The sequence below is a fragment of the Belonocnema kinseyi genome, chromosome 2, assembly GCF_010883055.1.
Source record: "Belonocnema kinseyi isolate 2016_QV_RU_SX_M_011 chromosome 2, B_treatae_v1, whole genome shotgun sequence".
NCBI lineage: Eukaryota > Metazoa > Arthropoda > Insecta > Hymenoptera > Cynipidae > Belonocnema > Belonocnema kinseyi.
Genome location: NC_046658.1, coordinates 85,397,806 through 85,416,732, shown reverse-complemented (window position 1 = coordinate 85,416,732; position 18,927 = coordinate 85,397,806). Strand labels below are relative to the sequence as shown.

At 29.3% G+C, this 18,927-nt stretch overlaps 5 protein-coding genes across 9 annotated transcripts in view; all 5 read left to right on the top strand.

Annotated features, from left to right (window-relative positions):
- The first annotated feature begins 1,204 nt into the window (after positions 1-1,204).
- LOC117168546 lies at positions 1,205-2,279 on the top strand. The gene is made up of 2 exons (XM_033354282.1): positions 1,205-1,358; positions 1,443-2,279. The coding sequence occupies exons 1-2, from the start codon at positions 1,220-1,222 to the stop codon at positions 1,604-1,606; spliced, it is 303 nt and encodes a 100-aa protein (XP_033210173.1). The 5' UTR covers positions 1,205-1,219; the 3' UTR covers positions 1,607-2,279.
- A 582-nt stretch (positions 2,280-2,861) lies between these two features.
- Positions 2,862-6,477, top strand: LOC117168534 (zinc finger protein 92-like). 4 transcript variants are annotated; one of them, XM_033354270.1, is made up of 5 exons: positions 2,862-3,028; positions 3,114-3,371; positions 4,315-4,443; positions 4,524-4,668; positions 5,534-5,649. In XM_033354270.1, exons 1-5 carry the CDS (start codon positions 2,923-2,925, stop codon positions 5,535-5,537), a joined length of 642 nt encoding a protein of 213 aa, XP_033210161.1. In that variant the 5' UTR covers positions 2,862-2,922; the 3' UTR covers positions 5,538-5,649. The 4 variants fall into 4 exon arrangements, with proteins under 4 accessions (XP_033210161.1, XP_033210160.1, XP_033210159.1 ...); XM_033354268.1 differs by lacking the exon at positions 2,862-3,028 and adding an exon at positions 5,801-6,477 and having other exon boundaries at positions 3,223-3,330; positions 5,534-5,716; XM_033354267.1 differs by lacking the exon at positions 2,862-3,028 and adding an exon at positions 5,795-6,477 and having other exon boundaries at positions 3,223-3,330; positions 5,534-5,716.
- A 1,454-nt stretch (positions 6,478-7,931) lies between these two features.
- On the top strand, positions 7,932-8,775 carry LOC117168543 (zinc finger protein 717-like). The gene is made up of 2 exons (XM_033354279.1): positions 7,932-8,104; positions 8,190-8,775. Exons 1-2 carry the CDS (start codon positions 8,029-8,031, stop codon positions 8,699-8,701), a joined length of 588 nt encoding a protein of 195 aa, XP_033210170.1. The 5' UTR covers positions 7,932-8,028; the 3' UTR covers positions 8,702-8,775.
- A 287-nt stretch (positions 8,776-9,062) lies between these two features.
- LOC117168538 (zinc finger protein 726-like) lies at positions 9,063-13,256 on the top strand. Its single transcript, XM_033354273.1, has 3 exons — positions 9,063-9,292; positions 12,266-12,448; positions 12,538-13,256. The coding sequence occupies exons 1-3, from the start codon at positions 9,271-9,273 to the stop codon at positions 13,029-13,031; spliced, it is 699 nt and encodes a 232-aa protein (XP_033210164.1). The 5' UTR covers positions 9,063-9,270; the 3' UTR covers positions 13,032-13,256.
- A 1,632-nt stretch (positions 13,257-14,888) lies between these two features.
- Positions 14,889-18,927, top strand: part of LOC117168541 (zinc finger protein 678-like) — a 6,331-nt gene continuing 2,292 nt past the window's right edge. Inside the window, exons 1-3 of one of the 2 annotated variants that reach the window (XM_033354277.1) lie at positions 14,889-15,035; positions 15,360-15,524; positions 18,057-18,891. In XM_033354277.1, the coding sequence (XP_033210168.1) occupies positions 15,029-15,035; positions 15,360-15,524; positions 18,057-18,514 (630 nt within the window). In that variant the 5' untranslated portion in view covers positions 14,889-15,028 and the 3' untranslated portion in view covers positions 18,515-18,891. Of the gene's footprint in view, positions 15,036-15,359; positions 15,525-18,056; positions 18,892-18,927 lie in introns of those variants that run through there. The other variant, XM_033354276.1, reaches the window with a different exon arrangement.

Here is an 18,927-nt window from a genome sequence, read left to right as displayed (position 1 = left end):
CTCCATTTATACCAACAAGAATAGTTAAATGTAGAATTTCGTGTTATAAGTGTGGTTTATTTGGAAAAAATCTAAGTTTGAGAAATTATCATTTGGTGGTTATACTTTTTTATTTACTGTCAAGTGTTACACATAAACCGTCAAATTAAAAAAGTGTAAAATTAAATTTTTTTCTGAAAAAAGATCCACTCCATCGTTCGACTTGGATTCAAACCACAGAATTTCCGATTGTCGGTCAAGTACTTTTCCGTGAAGCTATTAGAGAGATCGAAAGAAGAATCTTTTTTTACCATTACACGCTATCTCAAGCCATCTCAAGCTCATGATACGAGTTATTTATAGGAATCTGTATTACCATCAGAGATGGCTACCATCAATCAGTGTAGAGATCATTCCGCAATCCGTAAAAATAGAAATAAAAACTTTCGGTCTGGTTAACTCTTTAAATAACAGTAAATACTAAACGTGTTTACAGACTAAATAAAAAATTAGTTTTTTAAAATTTAAATTCGAATTTTTTCTGATAAAAGATCTACTCCGTCGCTCTACTAATAGCTCTACTAATAAGTTCGATTCTCAGTGGAGCGATGGAGTAAATCCTATCTCAGAATAAATTTAAATTAAAAAAAAATTGTATCTAGTCTGAAAAGACGTTACGTATTTTCTGTTATTTGAATAGTTTAATAATAATCAATAGTTTTTATTTCTATTTTCACGGATTGTGGAATGATATCTACACTGATTTATGGTAACGAACTCTGATGGTAATACAGATTTCTTTAAATTAAAAAATGCTTGCCAGTTCCAATAAAATGTTATGTATAATTAATTTGTTTTTATAATTTAAGTTTAGAATTTTTTGTATTAGACAAATATGAATTTATTTGATTCCGACCTGATAAAACAATATTTCCGCATTGTAAATAGTCTTTCATTATAAAATATGTATCAATTTTACTAAAGGATTTTTTTATTAAATTAAATAAAATACCAAAAATTTGTGAATACATAAAACATACAAAGAAATAAAAAATTGAGTTCAGAGTCTGTAGAATACATCTGGGCATATCTGTAAATAAAACTTTGTTTTACGTAATTGTAGCCCCTTTAATGTGAAGAACGTGAAACTCTTGGAAAAATAAATCGAGATTCAAATCTTTGTATTTTATTCGCAGAAACATTAAAGAGTGCTTCAGAGGAAACACGAATAAAATTAACAATGGAATGTCGATCATATTCTTTAAAGCAGTTGACGGAAGCCCACAATGAACTGTCTATAAATGATGAAAAGAATTCTATCTGCGATATTGAATATAGTAATGACGAAACTCTGGACATCAAGGAGGAAATAAGCGAAGGTATAACTTCATATATTTGTAGTTAATACTTTTAAAAAAAGCTTCAGCACAAGATTTAAAAAAAAATTATTCTTGAACTTTCAGATTATGAAAATTTATCGAATATAGACGTTAAACTTAGCGATAATCGACAATGCCAATCACAAGTATTGAATATTTATCAGAAGGGTTTAAAGCCCAAAAAAATTAAAGAACTGAATGAAGAATCGGAAAAGAAATACAAATGTGAAAAGTGTGCTCGAAGCTAAAAATGGAAAGAAAGTTTGGACCGTCATAAGAAATTTGAATTCCACGTCATTCCACAATTTAGATGTAAATTATGTGAGAAGCCGTTTAAACAGATTGGTACCATAAATACTCACATAGATCGTGTACATCTAAAATCCAATTCACAGGAATCGAAATAAAACATAAATGCGAAAAATGTTGTCGAAGTTATCATTCGCTAAGTGGTTTAAATCAACACAGCCGTTTAGAATATGCAGCAGTCACGCAACAATTTTTTTGCGATTATTGCGAATATAAAACAAATCAGAAGAGAAATCTGGCAAGACACATTATTTCATGGCACTTACAGATATCAAAATCAAGGCATAAATGCGACCAACGTTTGCGAAGTTACATTTGGCTAAATACTTCAATTGGACACAAAGAAGCCGAACATGCAGCAGTCAAACCGCAATTTATTTGTGACTATTGTGGCTACAAAACGAAAAGAAAGAGTTGCTTATCGAAGCATGTTGCTAGATTTCATCTCAAGTTTTTTATTACGCCAAACTTTAAACTTTAGGAATTTTCTAACATCAGTTAAAAATTCTTTTTAGTATTACATTATATGCATGTATAGATAAACTAATTTCTCATGAAAATCAGTGCGTAATACTGAATTTTAATTTTTGTTAAGATTAAAACAAATTTATTCTCCATCGATAACATCATACATTCTTTTTCTTAAACGAGAAATTTGTTCTTATAGTTTGGTTTATGTGGAAAAAATTTAAGTTGGAGAAGGTGTAGTTATGTGAACATTTTTTTAGTCAGTAGTAAGTTTTACTACTAAATCAACAAATTTGTTTCTAGTTACATTTAAACATTTTGTATACTGAATTCGTTGTAATATTTGATTTTCTTTAAATTTTCTGTATTAGAGAAATATATATCTATACGATCCAGAGTTAATAAAATCACTTTCACGCATTGTAAACAGTTTTTTATTATAAAAATATATAACAAATTTACTAAAGATTCTTGTTTAAATTAAATAAAATACCCGAAATTTGTAAATACACGAAGGATATGAAGGAAGTTATAAAATAAAAATTTGAGTTCAGAGCCTGTATAATTATCAGGTCATAACTGTATGGCTTTTAATTATGTACGCGTGCGAAGAATTTGAAAGTCTTGGAAACACAAATTCAAACATCTAACAATGATCAATTATTTTACTACTGAAAAATTCTAATTTAAATCTTTGGTTTTTTCCACAGATAAATCAAGGAGTGATTCAAAGGAAACAATAATAAAATCAACAAGAGAATGTCAACCATGTCATATAAAATACCTAATGGAAGCTCACAATGAACTGTCTATAAATAATAAAACAGATGTCACCTGTGAAATTGAATATTGTAATTTCGAAACGTTGGAAATCAAGAAAGAAATGATCGAAGGTAAAACTTTATACATTTGTCGTAGTAAATACATCTAAAGAAGATTCAGCACAAGATTAAAAAAAAAACATTTTTGAAATTTCAGATTATGGATATTTACCGAATAGAAACGTAAAATTTAGCGATAAGCGAAAATCTCAATCAAAAGTATTAAAAGGGTATCAGACCGGACCAAAGTCAAAAATTCAAGAAAGGAAGGAGGAATCAGCAAAGAAATACAAATGTCAAAAGTGTGCTCGATCCTATAAACGGAAAGAAAGTTTGAGTCGTCATAAAAAATTCGAATGCGACGTCATTCCACAGTTCGTATGTAAATTCTGTGGGAAGCTATTTAAACAAATTGGTAACATGAATACCCACGTGGATGTTGTACATCTTAAATCAAAATCACAGAAATCGAAATCCAATCATAAATGCGACAAATGTTCGCGAAGTTATACTTCGGCAAGCGCCTTAAATCGACATAGCCGTTTAGTTCATGCAACGGTCGTCAAGCCACAATTTCTTTGCGACTATTGTGTTTACAAAACGAATATGAAAAGTACCTTGTCGAGACATATTACTAGACGCCATCTGAAACTTTAGTATTCGCAACTTTAAGTCTTAAAAAATTTATAATAACACTTGAAAAAACTCTTGTATTACATTAAATGCTGAATGTTATTTTATTTTTTTAAGTTGCAAAACATTAAATTCATTCACTGTCAATATTGACATAAATTACTTTTGATAAATGTAGAATATCTTCTTATAGTTTGGTTTATTGGTAAAAAATTTAATTTAGAGAAGGGCTAGTTAAGTGAAATTTTTTTATTCAATAGCAAGTTTTAGTACTAAATCATAAAGCAAAGAACATTTTTTCTAGTTCCATTCAAACATTTTGTGTATCGAATTCGTTTTTATAATGTAAGGTGCGAAATTGTTTCTTGTATTAGACTAACATGAATTTATTTGATTTCTAGTTGATAAATTAACATTTATACGTTGTAAATAGTCTTTTATTATAAAATTTGTCTCAATTTTATTGAAGGATTCTTTTTTGAATAAAATTGAACACTCTACATTTGTGAATAAATAAAACACATAAAGGAATGTAAAATACAGAATTGAGTTTAAGAGCTGTAGGATTGTAAGGTCATACCTGTGAACGAAATTCTGTTTTAATCATGTCCGCTTTAGTGTGAAGAACTGGAAACTCTTGGAAACATAATTCGCGACTTATAGGATAATGATCAATTATTTTACTATTGAAGAATTCTAATTTAAATCTTTGGCTTTTTTCATAGATAAATCAAATAGTAATTGGAAGAAAATAATAATAAAATCAACAAAGGAATATCAACCATATTTTTTAAAACAACTGAGGAAAGCTAGCAATGACGAATCCTTAAAAGTCAAGGAAGAAATTGTCAAAGGTAAAACTCTATATATTTTTAATAAATACCTTTAAAACAGATTCAGAACAATATTAACAAAAAATTTTCCAAACTTTCAGATTATGGAAATTTATCGAATAGATACTTTAAACCAATCAATAATCGGAAATACCAATCGAACGTGTTCACAATACATCAAGCTAAAAGAATGGCGAAAATTCAAGAAACGAAGATGGAATCTGAAAGGAAATACAAATGTGACAAGTGCGCGCGAAGCTATATATATAAAAAAGTCTTGATTAGCCATCAAACATTCGAATGTGACGTCATGCCACAATTCAAATGTAAATTCTGTGAAAAGCTATTTAAAAAAACATCACATAAATAACCATATAGGTCGCGTGCATCACAATCCAAACTCAAAGAAGTTTGTATTAACTTATAAATGTGACATATGTTTTCGAGGTTACACTTGGTTAAATACTTTAATTCGACATAAACGTTTAGAACATGCAGATGTCAAGCCACAATATCTTTGTGACTACTGTGGCTTCAAAGCGAAAGAAAAGAGTGGATTGTCGAAACATATTACTAGACTCAATACTGAATTTAATTTTTTTAAGGTTGCATAACAGAAAGTATAGTAGGGTGACCAATTTTTTACTTACTAGCAAGGTTTACTACCAAATCATAATATCAAGTAAATGTTTTCTAGATCCATTAAAACATTTTGTATACTGCTTTCGTTTTCATAATTTAAGCCGAGATATTTTTTTGTATCAGACAAATATGAGTTTATTTGATTCAAAGTGAATAAAATAACATTTATGCATTGTAAACAGTCTTTTATTATAAAGTGTATATCAAATACACTGCAGGATTATTTTTTAAATTATATAAAGTACCCGAAATTTTTGAATACATGAAACATATAAAGGATTTAAAAATACACAATTGATCTCATAGCCTGTAGAATTATAAGGCCATACCTTAAACATTTTTTTTTAATTATGTCCGCTTTAGTGTGAAGAATTTGAAACTCTTAGAAACGTAAAAAGATACTTAAAGGATAATCATCAATTATTTTACTGTTGAAAAATTGGCATTCTCATCTTTGTTTTTTTCACAGATAAATCAAAGTGTGCTTCGATGGAAACAAAAATAAAATCAACGAGGGAATATCAACCATACATTTTAAAACAGCATAGGGATGCCTTTAAGGAACTGCCTAGACATAATGAAATGGTCTTCACCTGCGAAATTCAATATAGTAATAACGAATCCTTGGAAATCAAGGAGGAAATTATCGAAGGTAAAACTTCACATATTTATAGTAAATACCTTTGAAAAAGATTTAGCACAAAATTAAAAAATATATATTTTGTTAAAGTTTCAGATTATGAAAATACGAATTATCAATCAGGCGTCTGTACAATACATCATGCAGAAAGAAACCCGAAGATTCAAGAATCAAATATGAAATCAGAAAAGAAATACAAATGCGAAAAATGTGCGCGAAGCTATAAAAAGAAAAATGGTTTGAATCGTCATAAAAAATTTGAATGCGATGTCATTCCACAGTTCGGATGTATATTCTGTGGCAAACGATTTAAGCGGAAAAATCAGATGAATACACACGTGCGTCTTGTTCATCTTAAATCAAACGCGCAGCAATCTAAATCACGGTATAATTGCGACAAATGTTCGCGAAGTTACACTTGGCTAAATGCTTTAAATCGACATAAAAACTCAGAACATGGAAGAATCAAGCCGCAATTTATTTGTGACTATTGTGGCTACAAAACGACCCAAAAATTTGGCTTGTCAATTCATGTTTCTAAGTACCATCTCCATTAATTTAGTACGCTAAACTTTAAAACTTACGAAATTTCTGTTGAAAAAAAATCTTTTCTGTAATACGTTAAGTTCCTGTTTAAAGTATGTAGAATTTGTTCATATACGTTTTATTTATTTCGAAAAAAGCTAGGTTTGAGAAGGGATAATTAGGTAAACATTTTTTTTTATTTACTAGCAAGTGTTACTACTTATAAGTATAAAATTAAAAAAGGGCACTTTAGTTTTACTTAAATGGGGTTTCCACTACATTTGTTTTTATAATTTAAGTCAAGAATTTATTTTATATTAAACAAATATGAATATATTGATTCCAAGTCCATAAAATAATATTTCTGCATTGTAAATAGTCTTTTATTGTCAAATTAATGTTAAATTTACGAAAGGGTACTTTTCTGAATAAAATAATATACGCAAAATGTGTAAATGTTTAAAACATTGAAAGGAATTTAAAATAGGAAGTTTAAAAACTATGGACTTATAACACTATTTTTTACCTAAAGCTTATTTGTTTTAATTATGTCCAAATTAGTGTTGACATTTTGAAGCTCTTTCATACATAAACCGAGACTTATGTAGGGTAATGATCAATTATTTTACTATAAAAAATTCTAATTTACGTTTTCGTGTTTTCCACAGATAAATCAAAGAATGATTCAAGCGAAGCAAGAATAAGATTAACAGCAGAATATCTAGAATGTCTTTCAAAATACCAATATTTGAATTTAAAATTGAATATGATTGTATTAGAATTCAGAAATCAAAGGAGAAATTATAGAAAGAAAAGTTCATATATTTCTAGTAAATATCTTCAAAAAATATCGAGATAAAGGTTTTTTTAAACGCTATTGTTAAACTTTCAGAATATGGGTATTTATACAATAGAGAGTTAACACCAAATGATAATAGAAAATATCAATCGAAAGTGCTGAAAATGCATCCTAAAATTCCAGAATCAAAGGTGGAATCGGAAAAGAAATACAAATGCGAAAAGTGTGCTCGAACCTATAAAATGAAACATCATTTGGATACTCATAGAAAATTCGAATGTGGCGTAATTCAAAAATTCAGATTAAAATTCTGCGGCAAACTATTTAAACTGGAAAATTACACAAAGCGTCACGTGGGTCTTGTACATCTTACAAAAAAATTTCTGTTATCGCAAATGAGGCATAATTTCGATAAGTGTATTTGCGATATTTGTGATTATAAATCTCTAGAAAAAAGTCACTTGTCAAGCCATATAATTGCACGTCATCGCAAATTACTTAATTGCGTATAATAAACTTGAACTAATTTAAATATTAGAATTTTGTTTTCATTGCATTAAATGTTTTTATGGTTAAAATAACAAGTGTTACTATTATACCTACATTATAAAGAGACCATAATGATCAAATTCACTAAAGGGCTATTTTTGAAAGGAAATAAAATACGCGAGTTTTGTAAGGATCCGAAACATGTAAAGAAATTTAAAATAAAAAAATTAGTTTAAAACCTGTAGAATTATAATACCATACACGCAAACTAACTTTATTTGAATTAGTTATTTCTGCTTTAGTGTTAACAACTTGAATTTCCTGGAAATATAGATCAAGATTTATAGGATAATAATAAATTACTTTGTTATTGAAAAATTCTAATTAAAAACTTTTTCAAACAGATAAATCGAAGAGTAATTTGAAGGAAATAAGAAAAAGATTAAGAAGGAAATATCAAGCATATCCTGCCAAACAACAGAGGCAAGACCACCATCTACTGCTTAAGAATATGGGAAATGATTTTTGTTACAAAATTAAGTATAGCGTTGGCGATACAATGGAAGTCAAGGAAGAAATGATTGAAGGTTAAATTGCATGTATTTTTTGTAATTATCTTCGAAAAGCATATAGTAACAGATTTATAAAAAAAATATATTTTTAAAATTTCAGACGATACAAATTTTTCGAATAGAGAGCTAAAACTTGGTAATTGTCGAAAATATCATTCAAAAGAGTTGAAAATGCATCAGGGCATATCAAAACCGAAAATTCAAGAATCAAATATGGAACCAGAAAAGAAATACACATGTGAAAAGTGTGCTCGATCCTATAAAGAGAAACGATACTTGACTGTTCATCGAAAATTCGGATGCGATGTCATACCCCAATTTATTTGTAAATTTTGTAAAAAGCGATTTAAGGTGAAAGGTAGCATGACAAGGCATATAGATTTGGTTCATCATAAAACAAACTTAAACACACCGCAAGTGAGGTTTTATTGTGACAAGTGTTCTCGAAGTTATGCTGCGAAATTTTCTTTAACTCGACACAATCGTGAACAACACGAAACAATTAGACGACACTATACTTGTGATATTTGTGGTTATAAAGCACTAGAGAAAAGTCACTTATCAAGCCATATCACTTCACGTCATCTCAAGCAAATAAATTGCGTACACTAAACTTTACATCGTTTAAACCTTTAGAAAAAACTTTATTTGCCCATTACCTTAAATGCTTTCATATATTTAATCTAGCAAGTGTTACCACCAAATATGCATTATAAACTGTTATTTGTCAATAAAGTTATTCAAGGGTTCTGTTTTCTGTAAAAGAAAATACCCGAACTTTGTAAATATATAAAAGATTTAAATAAATTTAAAATAAAAAGTGTAGTTTAAACCCTGTAGAATTACGATACCGTACCTGCAAACGTAGTTTCTCTGTTTTAGTGAATTCCGCTTTAATGTTATAACATAATGATAAATTACTTTATTTTTGAAAAATACTAACTTAAAACTTTGTTTTTTCTTTCGTAGATAAATTAAAGAGTGATTGGAGGGAAAATAAAATAAGGTCAACAACCGAATATCAAGCATATCCTTTAAAACATCAAAGGGTAGACCAAGATCTGCTGCCTAAGAATAATGCAAAGGATTTTGGTTGGAATATTGAATATAAGAACGACCAAACTTTGTGTATTAAGGAAGAAATTATCGAAATTGAACATAACATTCACGAATCTTTGGAAATGAAGAAAAATATTTTCGAAGGTAAAGCCGCACATATTTATAGTGAATACATATTTTTTTAAATATTCTGTGCAAGATTTAGAAAAGACAGTCCACTGTTATACTTACAGTTTGTGGAGAAGTGTATCAAATAGAGAGGTAAAACCAGCTGATGATAGAAAATTGTAAACACAAATTCTAAAATAATCTGGTCAAAACTAAACCGAAAATAAAAGAATCAAATGTAGCATCGGAAAAGACGTACTGAGGCGATAACACACACATAGTTTAAACCATCACCAAAAATTGTATTGCCACGTCACACCATATTTTAACTGTAAATTTTGTTGCAAACTTCTTCGACATAAAAGTTACGTTAATAAACATAATAATCTAGTTTCCCATAAAACGAATTTTAAGACAACGCAAGCGAGGATTAATTGTGATAAATGATTTAGAAATTACACTTTGCAATTTTATTTAACTCGATATAAACGTGAACATTACGAGGCAGCTATTAGACGACAATTTACATGCGAAATTTGCAATTATACAATACAATATTAGAAAAAGGTCACTTTTCAATATACATAACTACGCTCCATATCAAGTAATTTAATTTTGAAAACTCAACTTTAAACCATTTAAACCGTAAAAAATTCATTTTCATTGTATTAAAAGCTTCTATGTCTAAACTAGCAGGTGTTACTACGAAACCTACATTAAAAACGGATTCTAATAATCAAATTTGCTAAAGAACTCTTTTTATCAATAATTGCTATTTGTAATACAAGGACCCTAATTGGCAATTTTTTAGCTAAGTGTGAAAGTTGCAGTACGCGGCGGAGTGCAGGCGTAGCTGAGACGAGACGAGTATCAGTCGGCCATAAGTGCAAATAGGTTGTCTAGAGTTGTAATCGAAAATCCCGAGAAGAAATCCAATCGTATCCAATCAAATCCACTCAAATCCAATCTAATTGATTCCAATATATCCATTCCATCCTTCTGTAATCCATTCTTATTTCACCCATTCCAATCCATTTTAGTCCACTCCTCTCCAATCTAATCCACTATAATCTAATTTAACTAACTCCAATCCAATCCAATGCAACTCATTCTAATATAATTATATCCAATCCATTCTAATTCAATCCAATTCAAATTAATTCATTTGAATCACTCCGATCTAATGCAATCTAATCCAATCCTCTACAATCCAATCTAAAATAATTCATACCAAGCTATTTCAATCCATTCCAATCCACTTTTAATTCTCCCAATCCACTCTAATCCAGTCAAATTCATGCTAATCCAGTTCAATCAAATCCATTAAAATTCACTTTTATCCATCGAATACAATCAAATTCTTTCCAATCAAATAGAATTTAATTCACTCTTATTCATTCCAGTAAAATGCATTCCAACCCAGAGCGCTTCAATCCATCGCATTCTATTTTAATCCAATCCACTCCCATTCGTTCCAATTCACTGTAATCCAAGACAATGCATGCCAAACCGGTTCGATCCAATCCATTTGAATCCACTCTAACACGATCGAATACAATCAAATGCTTTCCAATCCAATCAAGTTTAATTCACTCCAATTCATTGCAATTCATTCCAGACTAGACCACTTCAATCCCTTCCAATCTAATCTTATCCAGTCGAATGCAATCCAATTCATTCTAATCCACTCTAATTCAATCAAGTGCCATCAGATTCATTACAATCGATTTCAATGTACTTCATTCTAACACATTCCAACTCATTCCAATTCACTTAACTCCAATCCTATTAAATTAATTCCAATCCATTCCGATGAAATTCATTCATTCCAATTCAATTTATTCCAATCCAACCCACTTCAATCCAATCCATTCCATTTCGACCCATTACAATCCAATTTAATTATAATCCAATTCACTATAGTCAATTCCAACTCATTCAAATTCACTTAACTCCAATCCAATTATTTCCAATCCATTCCAATTCAATTCTTTGATTACAATCCAATTTATTCCAATCCAACCTACTTTTTTCAATCCAAAACCACTCTGATTCAATCCATCCCAATCCAATTTAATTATAATCCAATTTACTCCAATCCAATTCAGCAAATCAAATGCACTTTAACCCAATTTAATGCAATCCACTCCAATTCATTCTAATCCAATACATTCCAATCCAATTAATTCCAATCTAATCCTGTCGAATCCAATCCAACTCATTTCAATCCAACTTATTCATTCCAATTTAATTTGTTCTAATCCAACCTACTTCACTCCAAACCCATATATTTCAATGCAATCCATTCTAACCCAATGTAATTATAATCCAATCCACTAAAATGCATTCCCATTCATTCGAATCCATTCTAATCCATTCCAATTCAATCAAATCCTATCTACTCCAACCCAATCGAATCAAAGCCACTCCAATTCATTCCAAACCAATAGATTCCAATCAAATTCATTCCAACACACTCCAATTCATTCCATTGCAATCCAATTCAATTCAGTTCAATTCAATTCTCAAGATGAAGGACGAGTCACACATTTTTTAACACACCAGTGAGCTTAATTGTGTGTCTACATGCCAAAGTTAGGGCCACTGCTCTCAAAGTACCATACAATACAGATATAAATGTCCATCAGCCAATCAGATCACAGTCTCAGTTACTTTACCTGCAGTAAAAATTTTACGGCTTATCCTAAAAAGTACTATTTTAGGTATTGTTTGCAGTACCTAAAATCGCACTTATAAGGGCGGCCTGATAAAAAAAAAAATACACGAACTTTGTAAGCATACGAAACATGTAAACAAATTTAAAATAAAAAATGAAGTTTAAAACCTGTAGAATTATAATGGCGTATATGTAAACTAACTTTATTTGTTTTAATGAATTCTACTCTAGTGCTAACAACTTGAAACCCCTGGAAATTTAAACCAAGACTTATAAGATAATGATAAATTATTTTATTATCAATAAACTTTAATCTAAAACTTTTTTTACAGATAAAAAAAAGATTAAGTCGAAAAAAAGAAGGAAAAGACTAAATAGAAAATATCAGGCATATTCTTTCGAACACCAGAGGCAAGACGAACATCTACTGCCTAAGACTAATGTAAAGGATTTTGCTTGCAAAATTAAGTATAATGTTGATGATACTTTAGAAATCAAGGAAGAAAGTATTGAAGGTAAGAGTTCATGTATTTTTAGTAATTATATTTGAAAAATATCCAGTACGAGATTAAAAAAAAATGTATATATTTTTTTGAACTTTCAGACGATGGAAGTTTACCGAGTAGAGAGATAAATTTAGGCGATAATCGAAAATATCAATCAATAGTGTTGAGATCGCATCTGGGAAAAACAAAACGGAAAGTTCAAGAATCAAATGTGAAACCAGAACAGAAGTACACATGCGAAAAGTGTGCTCGAACCTATAAAAGTAAACGTAGTTTGTGTTATCATCAAAAGTTTGGATGCGATGTCACGCCAGCATTTATTTGTAAATTCTGCGAAAGACGATTCAAGATGAAATGTAGCATGACTAGACATATAAGTCTGGTTCATCTTAAAACAAACTCAAAACCATCACAAGCCAGGTTTAAGTGTGAAAAATGTTGTCGAAGTTACACTGCAAAATGCTCTTTAACTCGGCACAAGCGTGATCACCACGAAACCATTGGACGACGCTATACTTGCGATATTTGTGGTTATAAAGCTGTAGAAAAAGTTCACATGTCAAGCCATATGATTGCACGTCATCTTAAGTAATTTAATTGTGTTCAGTAAAGCTTAGACCGTTTAAACTTCAGAAAACAATTTTTGGTGTATCACATTAAATGTGTCTATACCTTATCTAGCAAGTACTACTACTAAATCAGTATTATAAAGTATTGTAACACGAAAGATACTCGAGGATTGTGTTTTAAGGAAAATAAAATACCCGAACATATATGAAACATGTAAATGATTTTAAAATAAAGAATTCAGTATAAACCCTGTATAATTATAATACCATACCAGCAAACTAAATTTCTTTGTTTTAGTGATGTCCACTTTAGTAGTAACAACTCCAAAATCTTGGAAACATAAACGGAGTGTAATGGGTAATGGGTCAATTACTTTACTGTTGAAAAATTCGAATTTAAAACTTTGTTTTTTCTTTCACAGATAAATGAAATGTTGATTAGAAGGAAAATAAAGTGAGATCAAAAACAGAACATCAAGGATATCCTTAAAACCGTCAAAGGGTAAACTTTGGAAATGAAGGTAAAAAATAATCAAAGATCCAACTTTATATATTTGTAGTAAATATCTTGACAAAATATCGAGCACAAGATTACAAAAAAAAATGTTGCTGAACTTTCAGATCATGAGAATTTATCCAATAGAGACAAATAAAGCCGAAAATTTAAGAATCAAATGTGGAATCCGAAAAAAATATAGGTGTGAAAAGTGTGCGCGAAACTGTATACACAAAAAACATTCGACTCGACATCTAAAATACGATTGAGACGTCAAGCCACAATTCACTTGTAAATTCTGCGATAAACGATTTAAGGCATAAACGATCAGTACATGCACAGTCAAACCCAAATTTATTTGTGACTGTTGTGGCTACTTAACGAGCCAAACAATTCGTCTTGTAAATACATTTTCCTAAATACCATTTCAAGCAATTAAGTAAACTATACTTCAAAACTGAGGAAATGTCTTATATTGTCTGAAAAAATTCTTTTCTGTATTACATGAAATTCCAGTGTGCCTAAAAATATTTTTCGTTAAAATCATGACATAACACTAAATTGCATTTTTACAAGGTTACAAAATAGTAGGTTGACTTTCTATCGATATTTCAATTAATTACTTTTGTGAGATGTAGAATTTATTTTTGTACGGTTTGTTTATTAAGAGAAAATATAAGTTTGAGAAGGCATAATTAGGTGAACATTTTTTTATTTAATAGCAAGTGTTACTACTAAATCATAAAATTAAAAACGAACCTCTAGTTTCATTTACATTTTTTTCTACCAGAAATTCGTTTTTATAATTCGTGTTAAGAATTTATTTTGTATCATACAATTGTCATTGTTTGATTCGTGGTTAATGAAATAATATTTATGCAATGCAAACTGTCTTTTATTGTCAAATTTATATCTAATTTGCGGAAGGACCCTTTTCTAAATAAAATGAAATACACAAAATGTGCAAATTTATAAAACCCTGAAAGAAATTTAAAATAAAATATAAAATCTCTTGGTATAAGCCGAGGATTATAGGGTAATGATCAATACAAGACTATTGAGAAATTATAATTTACATGTGTATAATTTTTCTAGAGAAATCCAAGAGAGTTTGAAGGACACAAGAATAAAATCTAGAAGGGAATCTAAAGAACATTTTTTAGAACATAAGAGGAAAGATTACAGTAAATTATAAACTGTATATTATTATATACCTGTAGAAATATAATGCCATGCGTGCAAATAAAATTCATTTGTTTTAATTCTATCCACTCTAGTGTTAACCAATTGAAATCCATAAAACATGACCAAGACTGACAGAATAATGAGTAACTATTTTTCTATTTAAAAATTTTAAGTTACATCTTTTTTTTAACAGGTAAATCAAAGGGTCATTCAAAAGATACAAGAAAAGGATCAACAACAGAATATCAAGAGTATGTACTGCCTGAGCTTGATGGAAACAATTTCAATTGCAAAGTTGAATATCACAAGGACAAAAATTTTAAAATCAAGAAAGAAATTATGGAAGGTAAAAGTTCATATATGTTTATAATTGTTTCAGTTTCTTAGTCAACATGGATAAAGTTAATAGAATTTGTAAAATTTTGTATAACTTAAATTCTGTCCGAATCTTTTATAGTCTGCTATAGTTTATTATCTTTCTATTTCTCTACTTTTTTATTAAGAGAAGAATCTCCCTATAGAAATAAAGTGCCAAAGCTTGATCATTAAAGAATATTTCTGTAACGCCATTAATGCTGTACAGGTTATTTACGAAATCTATATCTGCTATTAGTTAAAGATAAAAATCATTTAAAAATACTAATGGTATTTTAATTTGATTATTTTCTAGATGTGCAGATCAAGAGTGAGCCGGAGGAATCAACAGGTCGAGATGATGATTGGTCAGATTTTTGTATAACTACTCATATTTCTTCTGACAACAATTCTAGTGCCAATACTTTAATTGAATACGAAAACGACGACAATTTGGAGATCAAGGAAGAAGTTATCGAAGGTATCAGTAAATTCATATACACTGGAATTCCAAAGATACGAGCGCTCCACAGATACTAGTGTCCCAACTCCAAAAGAGCGATCGGAATTTTTTTACTTCTCCCCTGCCCTATTTGAGAGTGAGGCGCGTGAGAGTGCGCGCTGCCGTGAATTCGAGGTGCGCGTGTGCGTAATAGGCACGGTCGTATTAAGTATTCTAATATTACATTACACTCCGTCGGTAACTTCAAAATCTATAAGGCCTACCACGTGTAAGTCTACCACTTGGTAGACTATAAAGCATTGTTTATATAGGAGTTTGACGAAAATTAATTAATTTAGGCGATATTAAGTTCAAAATCGTGATATAGTTTTGGATGTAAGGTAGAAAAGCCATTTCTTTCATTATTTTTGGGAATTTGGAAAGTGTGCGATTAGGCAATTCACCACGATAAATTATAAATTGCCATAAATTAGGTTATAACCTCAATTGTCGGCGACTTATGTCATAATACTTTTCGATAATAAGTGATTTTAACTAGTTTCATATCAAAAGAAATACGCCAAAGAGACTTTAAAGGATTTAAAATTTTTTAAAGTGATCTTAGGAAATCTGAAGAGATTTTTAATGATTTAAAGAATTTGAGGGGATTTTAAAAGAAATGCAGAAAAATTGAATGACTTTCCAAGATTTTTTAAAGAGTACAAACAGTTTTAAGGATTTGCAAGATATTTGATAAGATTTTAAATCAATTTAAGTGATTTTAAATAATTTCGAACGAGTTGCTGAAAATTTATTCAAAAAAATTTTAATAAATTTGAAGAGATTTCAAGGGTTGTAACTTTTTAAAAAATATTTTTAGGAATTTAAGGAAACTCAAAGGATTTAGATTATTTTACTTAATTTAAAAATATTTCAATTGATTTTAAAGAAGCTGAAGGGGTTTCAACAAAATTCGGAGCAGTTTCAGAATTTTCAAGAAATCTTACAGGACTTCTAAAAATTCAAGTGATTTTAAGAAATTACTATATGGAGAAGACGGGATTTAAAATTTCCTTTTAAAGGATTTAAAAATAATTCCAAACGTTTTACGGATTGACCAGGCATTTAAAAAAATTTAAGACAGTTTTAGTGATTTTAAACAATGTCAAGTGAGCTATTGAATGTTACTTAACAAGATTTTAATGAATTTTAAGAGATTTCTAAGGATTTAAAAAAATTCAAAGATCTTAAGGATTTTCAACAGATTTTAAGAAGTTAAAACAAATTTTAAGGATTTTAAGAGATTTCAATTAATTCTAGTCAGTTACGAAAGATTTTAAATTATTTTAGAAAAGTTGAAAGGATCTTAAAAAAATGCAGAGGAATTTAAAGATTTTCAAGAATTCTTACAGGATTTCTGAAAATTTAAGTGATTTTAAGGAATTACTAGAGACTTGACAATATATTAAAGTTTTTTTTAAGGATTCAGAAATAATTCAAAATAATTCAAAAAGTTTTAAGGATTTACAATATGTTTTATAAGATTTCAAAACAGTTTTAGAGATTTTAAAGAATGTCAAGCGAGTAATTGACAAGTTACTTAAAAAGATTTCAAAGATTTGAAAAAATTTAAAGAATTTAGGGATTTTCAAGAGATTTAAAGGAATTTAGGGGAATTTAAACAATTTTAAGAGATATAAAAAAATGCAGAGGAGTTCGACGATTTTCAAGAAATCTTACAGGATTTCTAAAAACTCAATTTTAAGAAATTACTATGGATTTTAAAGTTTCTTTTTGGGGGATTAAAAAAAATAATCTAAAAATAATTCGAAATGGTTTAAGAATTTACAAGAGATTTTATAAGATTTTAAGACGGTTTTAGTGATTTTAAAGAATTTCAAGTGAGCTATTGAATGTTATTTAAAAAGATTTTAATGAATTTTTAGAAATTTCGAATGATTTAAAGAAATTCAAAGATTTCAAGGATTTTCAAAAGATTTAAAGGAATTTATGAAAAATTGGAAGGTTTTAAGCGATTACAATTAATTTTAGTCAATGTCGAGATACTTCGAAAGATTTTAAATGATTATAAAGAATTTGAAGGGATTTAAAAAAAAATTCGGAGAAGTTTAACGATTTTCAAGAAACATTGTAACCTAACTTCAATCGCGGAAAATTATATTTTTTCTTGATGGATTGTCCAAATCGCACACTTCCTAAATGGCCAACAATAATTAAAGAAATGGGTTTTCTATTGGAAAAGAAAAGCCATATCACAATTTTTCAATTACTTTCGTCTAAAAAGTTAATTTTAGTCAAAATCCTATATAATCAATGCTTTTCAGTCCACCAAGTGGTAAAACCTGATAGATTTTGACGTTACCGATCGAGTGTGACGTAATGTTAGAATACTCAATCTTTGGAGTTCCCGATTCCCGAACTTATCGAATCTTTGGAGTTCGCGGGTAATTCAAATATTTTAACTAGATATATGAAATAAAAACTTGCAAATTAAATTTTGGTACATTTTAAGAACAAGAGAAAAATACGAATAAAAATTCTATGCTGTAGATAAGGAAGAAGAAGATATTTCTGCTGGTAACAGCGAACTGTGGAGTCAAAATAAGCAGAGAATTCAAGAATCAAGACATAAACTGGGAAAGAAATACAAATGCAAAAAGTGTGCTCGAACCTATTCGCATCTGTATAGTTTGACTCATCATCTAAAATACGAATGTGACGTTACGCCACAGTTTGATTGTACTTTTTGCGGCAAACAATTTAAACGGAAAAATCACATGAATCGTCACGTGGGTCTTGTACATCTTAAAAAAAACTTAGAGACTTCACAAAAGACGTATAATTGCGACCAATGTTCACGAAGTTACAAAAGGTCATATGATTTAAATCGACATAAACGAAAACAACATGAAGAAATTAGACGACACTTTACCTGCGATTTTTGTGGTTATAATGCACTAGAAAAAAGTCACTTGTCAAGACATATTACTGCACGCCATCTCAAATAATATAATTGCTTGCACTACACTTCAAAACAATCAGACCTTAGGAAAAAAAACTTGTTTGCCTTACATTAAACGCTTGCACATCTAATCTAACTTTTCGTGATAATCAATGCGCAATACTGAATTTTAATTGTTTTAAGGTTAGAAAAATAGGAAATTTACTCCTCATCCATGCCGAAATAAATTACTTTAGTTAATGATCGAATTTGTTCTAATACGTTTGATTTCTTCGGAAGAAATCTAAGCTTGCGAAGGTATAGTTAGGTTACCATTTCTTATTCACTAGCAAGTCTTGCTAATAATTCATCCAATTAATAAAATGCTTTTTAGTTCCATTTAAGCATTTAGTATACGGAACTTTTTTTCATGATATAACTTAGGAAGTTTTAGTTTCATTAGAGAAATGTGAATCTATA

Coding starts and splice junctions, on each gene's coding strand:
- LOC117168546 (XM_033354282.1), top strand. CDS start 1,220: ATGGAATGTCGATCATATTCTTTAAAGCAGTTGACGGAAGCCCACAAT. Junction 1,359..1,442: donor CAAGGAGGAAATAAGCGAAG/GTATAACTTCAT, acceptor TTGAACTTTCAG/ATTATGAAAATTTATCGAAT.
- LOC117168543 (XM_033354279.1), top strand. CDS start 8,029: ATGGGAAATGATTTTTGTTACAAAATTAAGTATAGCGTTGGCGATACA. Junction 8,105..8,189: donor CAAGGAAGAAATGATTGAAG/GTTAAATTGCAT, acceptor TTAAAATTTCAG/ACGATACAAATTTTTCGAAT.
- LOC117168534 (XM_033354267.1), top strand. CDS start 4,527: ATGGAAATTTATCGAATAGATACTTTAAACCAATCAATAATCGGAAAT. Junction 4,669..5,533: donor AGGAAATACAAATGTGACAA/GTGCGCGCGAAG, acceptor TTTTTTTCACAG/ATAAATCAAAGTGTGCTTCG. Junction 5,717..5,794: donor CAAGGAGGAAATTATCGAAG/GTAAAACTTCAC, acceptor ATTTTGTTAAAG/TTTCAGATTATGAAAATACG.
- LOC117168538 (XM_033354273.1), top strand. CDS start 9,271: ATGAAGAAAAATATTTTCGAAG. Junction 9,293..12,265: donor GAAGAAAAATATTTTCGAAG/GTAAAGCCGCAC, acceptor CTTTTTTTACAG/ATAAAAAAAAGATTAAGTCG. Junction 12,449..12,537: donor CAAGGAAGAAAGTATTGAAG/GTAAGAGTTCAT, acceptor TTGAACTTTCAG/ACGATGGAAGTTTACCGAGT.